Here is a 15,564-nt window from a genome sequence, read left to right as displayed (position 1 = left end):
ACACAATACACAGATAAATACTTACTCCCACGTTGTTTAAAGAAAGGAATTATATATTTTTCTATATACAAATAACAAGAGAATTATCGGGAATAGACTAGAGCATTGATTGCATTCACAATAACAATATTATCAAAAGTACAATTATGAATAGATCGACTGTAATGTGAAGTAGATGTTATTTGTTATTATTCGCTTCATTTAACACCATTGAATTGCAAAAGTACAACTTCATACGTTATGATCGCTCCAGCCACCTGTAAATTATAAATTTTTTTTCAATAAATTATGAATTATTGAATTAACTGTAGACTAGATCTCGATGTAAATATTATCGTAATTTACCGCAAGCATGAAGTTCCTCGTGATCGAGAAGAAACGTAATCCAGTTAAAGCTACGTCGTCTGTTGCGAGCTGATACTGCAGCCTTTGAGCCTGTAAACAGATAGTTCACTATGGATCTTTAAAATAAGAAAAATGATATTACAACAATGTTTACTAATTGTACAAGAGAATCTTGAACATTTAAACCAATCATATATTATAATAATTAAAATGATAATAAATAATTTTAATACAATCAAATAACTATGTTGTCCAATTGTTAGTTAATTATAATTAAAAATAATTGTGATAAATTACATATTAAAAATAATTATGACTAAGTGATAATTAAATATTAATTCATTGAACAAATAATGTACATTTGCAATTCATTGTGTATAATGTAAATATTTAAAATAAAAAGTTGATTTTAGAAGTTTTACAAGAGAATCTTGAATCAATCGTTACAATTATAATTAAAATAAATCATTTTAATGCAATTAAGCAATTGTATTACTTAATTGCGATTTAAAATAATTATGAAAATATTGTAATAAATTGTAAAGTGAAAATAAATAATAAAATATGTAACATATGATATAATTAAATAGTAAATTTAATTATAATCAAATAACGTATAATAACGTTCTCGTATAAAAGTTGTAATGAAAGAACTGTGTTAGACGCATTTTTTTCATTTCTTTGTAAGGAGGACAGTTTTAACACTTGACTGGTTAACTCTTAGCTCATTGAGCCTTGGAAGTAACAGTAACGAATTGCAAAATTTTACAAATAATTAAATATTAGAAATAATTACCTCGATACCGTAACTGGACGTCGAGCAATTGTACAGATAGGGTAAGGCCTCTTTACTTTGATCGTGTATTCGAGCAGTAAGTAAGGTAACAGCGCACGTACGAAAGATAAGGAATCCGAACGAGCCGAAGAAGTAAACTGCGCTCATTATGTTTTTATTGGGTATGCTTCAAATAAAAATAGAAAACTGGTTAGTTAATGAATAACCAACTTCATTTCCACATTTGTTATCAATAATATTAAATATTTAATAATTTATTTAATAATTAACTTAAAAATGTATTAATATTAATAAATATTTAATAATTAACTAAAAAATGTATTAATATTAATAAATATTTAATAATTAACTTAAAAATTTATTAATATTAAATTTTTAATAATTAACTTAAATTAATAATTAACTTAACAATTTATTGACTATTTAATAATTGACTTAAAAATTTATTAATATTAATAAATATTTAATAATTGACTTAAAAATTTATTAATATTAATAAATATTTAATAATTAACTTAAAAATTTATTAATATTAATAAATAATTAATAATTAACTTACAAATTTATTAATATTAATAAATAGTTAATATCAGATTGTTACTAATAATATAAATTGTATGACTAATTCTCGATCGTTCATGTGTTTGAAGTATTTTCCAATTAAAAAAAAAAAAAAGATATCTTGTTTTACATTAACGCTTTAGAACTACCAGTAGTTAAAATGATCAATCTCATTTCCTCATAAGAATTTTATAAAGTATTCGTAATTTTTTTCGAAATTTGAATGATTTTTCAAGTATAAATAAATACGTGTATAAATAAGTGTATAAATATTTTAATGATTTTACAAGTGTATAAATAAAACCTTGTGCCCTTTATTGTATTATAAACTTACGCAAACGTACTTATGATCTTTGTGATACAAATTTTATATTTTGGTCTTTTTTTTCTTTTCTTTCTATTATAAATTAAATTTAAAGGTTGCCACGAATTAAAACTTGCAACTTCGTCTCTTAATGAACTTTTGCATTTCAGTTTCTGTTTCAAAACAGAACATGACTGTATATCTACTGTATATCTACTAGCTAATTATATTTCTCTAAATGGGACTGCTGCTTATTCAATAATTACACATTGGACTACTCGTTTATCAGCACACATTACATTTATTTCTCTTGAATATGATGTGCCTCGCCCAATTGAGGCGAGTCGTAATTTCAAAACGGCCGATCCTAGAAGTAAATGCCATTAGACAAAATGAAATGGTCTCGAACATCGATCATTATGCATCAGGGCGTTTCTCGAGGACTATGGAGAAATAGAATTTTCAAAGGTTCCATGATTGATCTTATCTTTTAAAGAGGATGTATATTTTTCTATCATATAAGAGGGCATGTATATTTTTCTGTGTGCCTTTTCAATTTTCTGCAAGGAAATGCAAAAGTCTGGAGGGAATAAAGAATTGATTGAAAGATAGTTTCTCTTGTATAATATTCTAAAATATTCTTTAAATATTTTTTATTGGCGGAAGCGGTCTAAGTTCATTTTTCAAAGAAAAATCAAGCTAGCTGTTTTAATATTTACATTTCTATGTTATCTTTTCATTTTTAAATAAATTGTAACTAATATATTTAAAATCACTAAGATTTTGTACACAGAAAATTAGCTGGTTAATAGAGTGATAAAAATTTTTAGTTTGAAAATGGTTTAAGCCTCATTTTAAGAGTATCAAACTGATATGATGTATAGTATGCAGTAAAATTTTATGAGATAAGAGCTATATTTTTTATAATTAAAGTACTAGCGTTCGACTAGCTCAGACAGTGATTTTTTAATAACAATTCCACTAAATAGAAGATTCCATTTCAACTAAACCTTTAGAGGCTGCAGTTTCCAGAAAGTTGAAAAATACTAATGGAGAAAGGGTAAATTGGTTAAAAATATGTCGGATGAGTATTTTGATATAAAAATATAAGACCAATCGCAATACTAAAATACAACGATATAATGGACTTATTAAACTGTATACTACTTGTACACCATAATTATTTTAAATCCCTCCTGCATACGCAAATTAGGGAAGAATTATTACTTGAATGTAACATTTCTTTATAGTGAATAAAAGTTGAATAATTTTTTGATCTTATAACACAAAATTGTAATATTTTTTATTTTGATTTTAAGGGAATTTTATTTTTTTTAAGAGACTTGTGCTTTCTTAAAAATTAAAAAAGTTACTTGATTAATTTTGAAAGTAACTCAAGTCCACTTATAGCCATGAAAAACGTGTTATTTTCTAACAGAAAATAGAAACACAAAAACATTATACTACCAATAGTTTTAAATATAGTATGGCATAATATGGTGTACCCTGGTACAATATGTTTAATATGGTATAATGTATTATAGAACAGTGTAATGTGTTTTAATATGGTATAATATGTTATAATATTGCATAGTATAATATAATATGTATATTATTACTTATTATTATACATATTATTATATAAATGGACTTGGGCTATTTTCAAAATAAACAGCTCATATAATAATAATAATTATATACTAATAAGTATATAATTATACGTACGACAGTCCGTTTAATAGTTGAAGACAAATAAAGTAGAGGTTGTTTGCGAAAGATAGAAGAATGATTGGAGAGATGTGCTCGTCCACTTTTTTAACAATGCAGCTCAGTATCGCATAGTCTTCACGAAGTTCCCGCCAGTAGAACGTTGGTCGATACTTCGTCACCGTGACTGCTAACGTTTTGTTCAAGGATTTGTATCTTTCGGCCAAGCCAGTAGCAACCTGCGAATTCATAAAAGTAAAGAATTACTTTAATACGACATAGTTTAACAGTTCAATATAATTTAATGTGATTTAATTAACTACAATTTTAATTATAATTTCATTTCAGTTCATGAAATCGTAATAAAAGTAAAGAATTACTTTAATATAATATAGTTTAATAGTTTAATATAACTTAATGTAATTTAATTAATTACAATTTCATTTCAATTCATGAAATTACAGTAAAAGTAAAAGTAAAGAATTACTTTAATATAATATAGTTTAATAGTTTAATATAACTTAATGTAATTTAATTAATTACAATTTCATTTCAATTCATGAAATTACAGTAAAAGTAAAAGTAAAGAATTACTTTAATATAATATAGTTTAATAGTTTAATATAACTTAATGTAATTTAATTAATTACAATTTCATTTCGGTTCATGAAATTAGAGTAAAAGTAAAGAATTACTTTAATATAATATAGTTTAACAGTTTAATATAATTTAATTGTGATTAAATGTAATTAAATGTGATTTAATTAATTACAATTTTAATTATAATTTCATTTCAATTCATGAAATTGTAGTAAAAGTGAAGAATTCTTTTACGATAATATAGTTTAACAGTTTAATATAATTTAATGTGATTTAATCAATTACAATTTCAATTATAATTTCATTTCAGTTTATGAAATTGTAGTAAAAGTAAAGAATTATTTTAATATAATATAGTTTATAACAGTTTAATATAATTTAATGTGATTTAATCAATTACAATTTCAATTATAATTTCATTTCAGTTCATGAAATTGTAGTAAACGTAAAGAATTACTTTAATATAATATAGTTTAACAGTTTAATATAACTGAATGTGATTTAATTAATTACAATTTCAATTATAATTTCATTTCACTTAACTCACAATCAGTTTGAGAAGTAAGTTTTAATTTGATCGAAATTGTTATCTGATTACTTACCAGCATAATGAAAAGATCCATGAAGTTCCACGTAAACGTCGCCAGTTTGCTAACGACGAAGACGTACAAGCCGATGATGAAATTGTAATCCACTGAAAACAAAGATGAGCCTGATTTATAAACGATGTCATTCGCTTTCGAATTTTGGTTTTTCTGTTTCAAGTCTCACATGTGTCAAAGAGGAATGAATGCGATCGCAGAGTGTATGTCTCCAAGAAGCTGTGAAACGTTGAGTTTGGTGCGTTCCAGTCGTATCCCTCGACGCTGTTGAACATGCTCAGAACATGTTCTATAAAAGACAACACCAGTGTCACGGTACTTAGGAAGAAAAATTTCCATCGTAGCCGCGTAGGTTCTATAGAATTGCTGTAGAGCAGAGTGACACATGAAATTTTACTTCATGTCTATCACAAAATAAATATTATTATCATACATGTCATGAAGCATCATGCTATACATTCAGATTTATTGATCGTTCTTACGATCATGAAGCATCATGCTATGCATTCAGATTTATGCTATACATTCAGTGTCATGCAACACATTTGATTGCTCTTGTGATTTGACTGCGGATTACGTGGAAGAGTATAACATTCAATAAATTATAAAAATATAAAATTTAACAAACTACATTTAATAAATTAATTAAATTAAAGTATATGTACATTAATTAAATTAATTTGCTATAATATCAAGCGAATAACAATAAATTATAATAATATATTTCTGAAATTTCATACAAATTAATTTTCTATTATCATAAAAACATAATTCTATACAAAGACCGTCAGACCACTCTATTAATTTATTACTAATTTTTTAACAGACTCAATTGAAAAAGAAATTTATTGGAATGTGTCACGTACTTTTACGTGTTACGTTGCACTATGTTGCGCTATTAGTATAACATTTTTTTATTACTCTGCGAATCGCTGCTGATAATATTATTGTCGTCGTGTTATTATGTCTATTGTATAATGATTTATATAACTTTTTTGAATAACAGAGAAATAAAAAGAAAGAAAGAAAAACATCCACATTATGTGCTAACAAACGTAAAATACATAATGAGGAAAGGAAGCGCGTTCCTCTCGCCAGTGCAGGGAAAAGCTTGCAGCCAGATATCAGATTATCGGTGAATCTCTCGGTATCGCGGCGCTTGCACGTTAAAATAAACCAATTATTGTAGTTTCCTTGTGCAATTAACGGGCATCAAAGCTCGCGTGTACACCAGATAAGCAGCAAACAACGCGATTAGCAAACCGATGAATCTAGGAGAAATGTCGACGATGTATCGACCTGTCTATGTATCGTTCCATGGCCCTCCATTCGCGCTGAAGCGACACCCAACGTAACGACAACCGGAAAAACAAGATGCTGCCCATCAAGCTGTTTCCATAGAATACAGCACCACCTGTCGCCTCAGCTATGCCACCTAAAATGCAATATATACGTGACTTATTAATATTCATAATTATAATATATAACCAAAATTATTACTTATTAATTTCAAAATTATAATATATAAACAAAATGAACGTGCGAAGCGTGCAACCTATCAACAATTATTATTACATCTGTCTAATTACTATTGTTATTATTAATGTAATTTCAATTAGGATTATCAAAAAAGTGTTTATTGCGTTTCGAATATATATTTTTAATACTTCATGGAAAATTATTATTAAACCTGTCTAACTATTATTATTATTATTATTAATGTAATTTCAATACAATTATCAAAAAAATGTTTATTGCGTTTCGAATATATATTTTTAATACTTCATGGAAAATTATTATTAAACCTGTCTGATTATTATTATTATTAATTTCAAAAATTATTATTATTACTAATGTAATTTCAATACGATTGTCAAAAAAATGTTTATTGCGTTTCGAATATATATTTTTAATACTTCATGGAAAATTATTATTAAACCTGTCTAACTATTATTATTATTATTATTAATGTAATTTCAATACAATTAACAAAAAAATGTTTATTGTGTTTCGAATATATATTTTTAATACTTCATGGAAAATTATTATTAAACCTGTCTGATTATTATTATTATTATTATTATTATTATTATTATTACTAATGTAATTTCAATACGATTATCAAAAAAATGTTTATTGTGTTTCGAATATATATTTTTAATACTTCATGGAAAATTATTATTAAACCTGTCTGATTATTATTATTATTATTATACTAATGTAATTTAAATACAATTATCAAAAAAATGTTTATTGTGTTTTGAATATATATTTTTAATACTTCGTCGTAAGATTCTTCTGCAACGTTTGTCAGAAGTTATTTCAAAATTTTTTAATTACATGTAAACTAGGATATATATATAAGGATGTGATCATTCTCACTGCCATCATTCAAAAATGATCATCGAACCTATTTAATTATTATTATTATTCTTATTAATGTGATTTAAATATATGAGAATTATCAAAAATTCTAAATCATCATCGAGCATCGTCTTTGAATAATTAAAATTACGAAATTTCATTGAAAATCATTGCAACTGTGTCCCTTAAAATGCAATGTAATGTTGTTTATCTTGTCTTGAATATAATTCTTAATAATTGAAAAACTACATATATTTCGTTTTTAAAAGAGACTCTTAGTAGTGATAAAATTGAAATTAGAATAAACTTCTTAATAGAGTAACAAATTCAATTTTTATTGCCGTTAGTCTCGTATTGTATGTAACTATATATATATAACATAAATATTATAATATAATAATAATAATTATAATTATTATTATTATATAATAATATAATATAAATATTATATATAAATATGCTACTTGTAAATATTATATATATATAATATACACATATATATATATATATATATATATATATATATATATATATATATATATATATATAAAATATTCACAAGTAGCATATTTATATCATATCTATATTTGTGTAGTAATTTTCTTTCTCCTGTTTCTTTCTTCCATTAAACATAGATGTCTGTACATTGATTGAATGGTAAAATGATTGAATTATTTCCAATAGTTACATATTATAGTAAAAATGGAAAAAATATAATAGAGTAGGTAATAGATTAATAGCATAAATAGTAAAGTAAAGTAGAACAAATAGTACCTATAATTCTATGTAATACATAGTTGTATAAATCATTTCCAATAGAAACAGAAGAGGAAAATATGATTGAGGAGTATTACTTACCACGTGTACGAAACGTTTTGGCGTTAAGAGTTTTCAACATGTGACACATCGATACGATCGTTGTGAGAAATACCATTGCGGCGATGAAACATGAATAAAATGTGATGAACGAAAATATCTTGAACCGGAGCTTTGAGGGTGATACAGACCGAATCCCAGTCATCGGGAACAAACCGAATAACCGAGCCATACTTAAAACAGGCCCGATCGCACAGTGAAAACTCTCTATTGCCTGCAAAAAAAAAAAAAAAAAATAAATAAATTACATTAAAAGAAAAAACTAAATTATACAAATAATATTCATACGCAGTCATGAAAAATGTTTTGAATATATTAATGCTCGAAAGATAAGAGCCAACACTGTGTTAAGACAATATTTCATTTCGATCAATTGGTATTATCAAATTTTTTAATAATGTAAGATTCTATAATCTTGTAAAATTTAAAATTACGAAATTGAAGCAGTTATATTCTGTTAAGTTATTCACTCATCGATTGTATTTACGTTAGTGAACATTACGTTTACTAATTTAATATAAAGAATTATATATATATATAACATGACGTTCGTTACTTAGGTGAGGAAATCTCTGCTTAGGTGTCCATAAAAATTTAAATTTGCACAAATATTCGTCCAGTTATAATAATAAATAAAAATCGAATTTTAAGACATAACGTTGGCTACCAGAGAACAGAAATGAATTTTAAAACTATTTAAAAGTAAACGTTTCACGGAATGAAGAAAACTCTCACGTTGATGTCTGTGGAATCATTTCGTCCATCCTGATGCCTTCCAACGAGCAAACTGTTCGTTGGATTCGCGCTTAATTCCTGGACATTGCTGTTATCCTTGTGATACGTGAAAGAAACCTTTAAGTTAGAAGGTTTGCTTCTAAGAGGTATTTCACACAAGGCGTCCTTCGATTTTAACATTATAAATTGACCCTCCTGCACGTTTATGTATACCACCGTTACATCGTGCATCTAGTATGATCCTGTCGAAACAATCATGCAATTATTCCATTATGCAGTTATTAAGCAATACTGCAATGATGAATGTAATTGAACGAATTAATTGATGTAATGAATTCCAAAAGAATTATTAATTATTAGTCGGATGACGAAATTATTTACATGTAAAAGGAGATTCATTATAAAATTATAAAAAATAAATAATAATAGTAACGATAATATAAATATAATAAATATAAATATAAATTAGTAAATATGGTAATATAAATATAATCAATATAAATATGAATTAGTAAATATGGTAATATAAATATAAATTAGTAAATATGATAATATAAATATAATAAATATAAATATAAATTAGTAAATATGGTAAATATAAATATAATAAATATAAATATAAATTAGTAAATATAGTAATATAAATTAGTAAATATGGTAATATAAATATATAAATATGGTAATATAAATATAATAAATATAAACATAAATTAGTAAATATGGTAATGTAAATATATAAATATAAACATAAATTAGTAAATATGATAATATAAATATAATAAATATAAATATAAATTAGTAAATATGGTAATATAAATATAATAAATATAAATATAAATTAGTAAATATGATAATATAAATATAATAAATATAAATATAAATTAGTAAATATGGTAATATAAATATAATAAATATAAATATAAATTAGTAAATATGATAATATAAATATAATAAATATAAATATAAATTAGTAAATATGGTAATATAAATATAATAAATATAAATATAAATTAGTAAATATGGTAATATAAATATAATAAATATAAATTAGTAAATATGGTAATAAATATAATAAATTAGTAAAAATATAATAATTCAGTTTTTTCTATCTATTGTCTATTTTCGTTACTGAAAGAAAAAACAAGTAATGGAATCCTTAGAAATATTGTTTTCATCCACTGTTGATACTGTTGATACAGATTAAATCCTTTTGATAAACGGGCTATCGTCTAGAGAGAAATGAGTGATATTCTGCTATTAATCTTGACAATTGAAAACACAAAAATAGCATTGGTCATTTAGCTCTTCCTAACGAGGATGGGAAACAGTTTTGATAAATGGTTTTGGTGTGAAGGTAATTAATTTTTATTCAATAACAGCCTATGTCAAGAATCGCGAATGAATCATTTTTTGATGATACCCATTTTAATAGATATACTACATCGTAGACCTAATTTTTGTCAGCTACTGAAATATATGTATTGCAATCTAAAAATTTATGAAGAAATTTCTATTATAAGAAATCTGACAAGAGTCATTTTTACTAAAATTTATTAAATCTTTATTATTATCAATTTTGTATAATTTTTACTGAATAACATTTTATTCTAGTATTATTATACGAGTAATATTTTATTCGACGATTTTATTTCAATAAATTAGTCTGCATATTTAGAATCTGGATATTGTGGTTGAGTTATTATTAACAACATTATTATTAGTTGTTATTAGTAACATTATTATTGCTCTTTCATATTTTCTACATACATACTAAAACTACTATAATATACAGATGCAATAAACAAATGTTTTATATTCTTCACATTATACAAATAATTTTTTTACACATATCAATCTCTGTAATTAAAAAATCATAATGAAATACTTTTAAAATGTTATTCTAATATTAAAATGTTAAAATAAATTTAAAAATTTTGTAGTAGTTTTGATTAAGTTTCACCTCCTTTTCTTCTTAATTAAAAATATTAATTTTAAAAAATCAAGAAATTAGATGCAAAATTAAATCTCGAGAAGAAGAACAAAATGGCACATTGAATACATAATTGTATAATAAAATAATAATTAGAAGGTAATGTACTGTCTACCAAGAGATTTGAAAACAAATATTATTTGTAATTCTGATAACATATTCTGCCATCAAAAGTGTCGATAATATATATTGGAAAATATTTAAAATTTATATTATATTATAATATAACATTTTATCATATTATACAGGTATTTCTAACATATAACATAATACATTTTGTAAGAAAAATGTGCTAAGTTGACACATTGAAAAAAATTTATAATTTAATAAAGAACACAAGCATTCATTTATTATTCTACACTATTATTATTATCTTTTATACGTTATTATTACTAAAAATTATTCAAGTCCTTCAAAATATACTATTATAAAAATTTCTGTGGAAGATTACAAATTGGTCATTTTTTTTTTTTTTTTATACATTTTGGTAGTTCCAGGTAGTTAATGAAGCATATTTTTGCTTCCTCGTTCAATAAAACTCCCCTTTTGTACACAGCTACACCAAAGTTTCAAATTTCCTCTTCCCCGAAGATAAATAATACTATTTCTAAAAAAGAAAAGGGAACAGGTAATAAATAATATTCTACAACCTACGTCGTTACTATCGTATTTCATCGATCTAACCGTTAACCGCGCCAATATTTCACGCTGTATCCACCCCTTGACAAAGCATTTCGTAGTTTCAGAAATACGAACTGACGTCTCGTTTTTCAAAACCTGTAGAGTTACGTGAGGTTGAGTCGCGAGTAACGTTAACAAGACACGCGACAAATTTCGATAGGTTTTACGAGAAAGTAGCATCGTTCGCAGGACTCGGTGGAGTTCCAATTTAATTATCAAGCGTTGTAGACATTCTACGCGATGACGCACACCCCGAGACAACCGATCCCAATGATGCATTATATTCCAGGAAGGAGGTGACCCGTGTTTATCTAGGATACGAAACAGCCTGTTTTAACCCTGAAAAGTCTAAGGTTAATTGCCGGCTTTCTATCTTTATATCTGTTGTTCTTTCGTTTTTTTTTTTTAAAGGACTATCGGGATATATGTAATTGGATTAAAAGAGACAGAAATGAATACACGTAACGCGACGCATACCTATATTTCATTTGCAGATTTTGAGAATTCTCAGACATTGTACACAATTGTTTCGAATTGATTATCAACTATTGGTAAATTAAAGAATTATTTATTATCTCTTTCCTTTTCCTTAGAAGTTCTATTATTTATCTTTTTATTGACGTTATTATTAAATATTAATATTGATTAACTGAAGGGTGAATAAGTGACTTGAAGTTTTCAAAATGTGCGAGGGATTTTTAATTTTGTAAGTAAAATATTTCAGAAAAATTAAATAATAGGAAATAAACATGTCGTTCAAATGTGTATAAAATTTATGTTCACAATATAATATAATTTTGAATCAAGTTTCACACAATATTTTCTAGATTCCACTATATTAATTTTCCCAACATACACACTGGTATAAAATTGTTGTATAGATATAGGGAAATGATAAAAGATACGTCCTTTTTTTTGGGGTGGGAATAGATAACTCATATTCGTGTATTTTATCGATGTAATCTAAGTTTATGAATTACTTACGTTCCGTTTCTCAAATAAGTTCAGTAGTACGATTAGATTTATATTGATAAAGATAAAGGTAAAAATAGAAACCTAAAAAAACGAATATATAAAAGATGTCTCGGTAACTTCAATCACTGTTACTTTTAAAAATATTTAAAAAAATGTTATGCTATAGAGAACCATTTAATATCGGTCATAATTTCTTTTTGTGATAATAAATATAAATAGTATTTTCAGGTAATTGGTGAAACTAGAACTTCTTTCATTAGTATCAAAGAAGCTTTTCAGTTCACTGATTGTGAGTTAGGTTTTATAGGATACATTAAACTCATAATAAGTTGAAATTTCCAGGGTACATTAAAAATCGTGTGCCAAGAATAACTAACAACACATATGACAGAAGACAAAAAGCCATTGTAGAATTTGCAGTTTATTTCTTATAACGTAAGGCTTACTGTTTTATTCCTCTATTTATGGCCGAGTGACCTTGTAACAGAAGTCATTGAAATAGCATAAATTTACTATGATATTAAAAAATAATTCGTCATGATATAATGCAAATGATCTTAATTTATCAATTTAGTTTTGAGAAATACTCCATTTATAAAAAAAAGACATAGTATCTTTTATTTTGTACTTTCTATATTTATGAAAGCAATTCTGAAAGACTTAACGTAAAGATTTAGACTTAACTTTATTTATCCCTTCGAAAATGATATAAAAATATTTTTCTCTCACAAATTTTGCGAATCCAAATGTCTTTAACGAAATATGAAAAATTTTTTTCATAAATAAATCTACCACAATTCCTCCTGTACGACAATTCCTCAAAATACGATTTTTTCGACAAAGTGATAAGAGTTTAGAATATCGATAACTTTTCATCGAGTGTATGTACTGTTTAATAGAAATCAAAAATATCTTGATAAAAATGATATAGATAATTTGTAAATTCAGTTGATTTTTGACTTAAAATGAACTAATTTCACAATGTTATAATATTAAGATGATCTCAATAGAAAAATGAAGCTAATTATACATTATAAAATGCAATTAATAACTTTTAAATTTCAAAACTTATGTCAATTATTTTTTATAAATTATTCAGTCTTTTTTAATATTTTATGTGATTATTGTTTATAGAAAGTTAAAAATATATGTGAAACAAATGTTGATAGAGTATATGCTGATAGTATTACAGAATTACAATAAATTCTCACGAGTAAAGCTATTTCTATGTAAGAAAATCTAACAAAAAAATTTCACATTGCCGTTCGTGCGCTGTAAATTAATTGTTTCCTTTTTAATAAATCATTCTAATTCGTTAATTAGATTGAACATTAGTTTTTAAATATTAAATAAAATACTTATAAATTTTTTATTATAATGGTGCAACAAAATAGAAAAATTACTAAAATTAATTTTATTGATAATTTCTTTCAAATGTATTATTATCTTATTTCTTGCAATTATCAAATTATGAAACTGAAAAAAATATTCATTTTATGAAATGTACTTAAATTTTTTAATTATTTACTATTTATAGAATTTATTTTTACAACAAATAAACATCTATAGATCACCTAAAATCGCTATTCATTCTAAAAAAAAAATCTGCATACGTTTAAACAAAACAATTTACTTTATACATTTTACAATACAAAGAAATATTGTAGATAAAAACTGTCGAATTTATATGTTACTTAAAAAATAATTTGTGTTGTAAAATAACGTGTAGAATAAATCTTCTTGTTCAAACATATGCAGATTTTGCTTAACAGGAATAACATTTTAAGTAGTTTATAAATACTTGTTTATTTTAAAAATAAATTCCATAAATAATAATGCGTTATTTAAAGTGTTTCAAATAAAAACTACCTATATAATAAAGAATAAACATACGTGCGAATTTTAATCTTAATTAATAAATAATATTAAAGGAATATTATTTTATAGTATATCGAAATACAATTGAATATTTAATATTTTTAAGTATTTAAATTTAACTTTAAAGAAATTTAAATAGAACACTCACTAGATTAGCCATCTGTAAATTCTAATGTTTAATGTTGTACATTATGAAAAACGAAGAAAGCAAATGCAACAGGTCGACTTTTAATAAGAACAAAAGAGAATCCACTGCACGAGTATATCACTGTGGACTAACTTGTAAAATATTTCTTGATTCCGAGGAAGTGTACTAGAAACTCGGACCTGCGCCATGCATGTTTGATCAGATAAACGCTTGTACTACTAGTTTCTCACGCGCTCACTTAGCACAAATCAACTATAGAATAAAATATAGCTGATAACTGATCATTTAGGCATTTAATATTTATAGAATTCTCTATACCTATAAATATTTCTTTTACTCTAATTTATTGGATTACTTGACTATAAAAGGAAAAAGATTCAGGTAATAATATGTACTTTAAATTATAAATTCTATTTTATTTCATATGAAAATTCAATTTAATTGAATATTTAAATGAAATTTGATGTTACAGTTGCATATGTGAAATAAATATAATTTTAGTCCACAAATAACAATTATAAAACAAATTATAACTGCGATCGGCAAATTTCTCTGGCGAAACTACCAGCAAGTCGGCGCAAATTTAGATTTTTAAAGTTATTTATGCATAGTTGATTTATCATATATACAAGGGTAATGAAAAACAGAATATTTTGAAAATGATATATTTTGTGTAATATTAATTATAGTGCATAAAAATTTTAATTTTTGTAATTTTCCAAAGTATGATACTTAACAATCACCGATATGAAGCCCTTCCAAATACAGGTATCACAATACGTATGTGTTTCTCTGGAATTTTCCTTTCGGAACATACTTTCTTTAGGGCACAGTCTTTTTTAGTTCCTGAACGAAGTACATGAAGCTTACCATTTAACTTGGTTTCTACAGATGATGTTGAAGGTTGCGCCCCAGATGATGTATCGTTTCTAAAATTTCCTACTAATTAATCAATTAAGTGTTTTACAAAATTTAAATGCGTTATCTCATTGTTAGTTTCTT

At 24.8% G+C, this 15,564-nt stretch overlaps 1 protein-coding gene across 2 annotated transcripts; it reads right to left on the bottom strand.

Annotated features, from left to right (window-relative positions):
• Positions 1 to 12: 12 nt before the first annotated feature.
• LOC122536672 (gustatory receptor 5a for trehalose-like) lies at positions 13 to 14,915 on the bottom strand. 2 transcript variants are annotated; one of them, XM_043669197.1, is made up of 10 exons: positions 14,563 to 14,915; positions 8,891 to 9,132; positions 8,138 to 8,369; positions 6,215 to 6,350; positions 5,085 to 5,281; positions 4,916 to 5,025; positions 3,732 to 3,952; positions 1,142 to 1,307; positions 346 to 435; positions 13 to 257 (listed from the first exon to the last, which is right to left on the bottom strand). In XM_043669197.1, the coding sequence occupies exons 2-10, from the start codon at positions 9,119 to 9,121 to the stop codon at positions 198 to 200; spliced, it is 1,443 nt and encodes a 480-aa protein (XP_043525132.1). In that variant the 5' UTR covers positions 9,122 to 9,132; positions 14,563 to 14,915; the 3' UTR covers positions 13 to 197. The 2 variants fall into 2 exon arrangements, with proteins under 2 accessions (XP_043525132.1, XP_043525133.1); XM_043669198.1 differs by having other exon boundaries at positions 14 to 257; positions 4,916 to 5,007; positions 14,563 to 14,914.
• Between the last annotated feature and the right edge of the window lie 649 nt (positions 14,916 to 15,564).

Source organism: Frieseomelitta varia, unplaced genomic scaffold (assembly GCF_011392965.1).
Source record: "Frieseomelitta varia isolate USP_RPSP 00005682 unplaced genomic scaffold, Fvar_1.2 scaffold_862, whole genome shotgun sequence".
Classification (NCBI taxonomy): Eukaryota; Metazoa; Arthropoda; class Insecta; order Hymenoptera; family Apidae; genus Frieseomelitta; species Frieseomelitta varia.
Note: the sequence above shows the minus strand (reverse complement) of the source record. Positions and strands in the feature narration are given on the sequence as shown.

What these genes read in the sequence shown, in the direction of transcription:
- LOC122536672 (XM_043669197.1), bottom strand. Translation starts at nt 9,121, where the DNA reads ATGCACGATGTAACGGTGGTATACATAAACGTGCAGGAGGGTCAATTT. An exon ending in CGTCCAGTTACGGTATCGAG is followed by an intron (nt 436 to 1,141) that starts GTAATTATTTCT and finishes ATCTGTTTACAG; the next exon opens with GCTCAAAGGCTGCAGTATCA. An exon ending in CGAGGAACTTCATGCTTGCG is followed by an intron (nt 258 to 345) that starts GTAAATTACGAT and finishes TATAATTTACAG; the next exon opens with GTGGCTGGAGCGATCATAAC.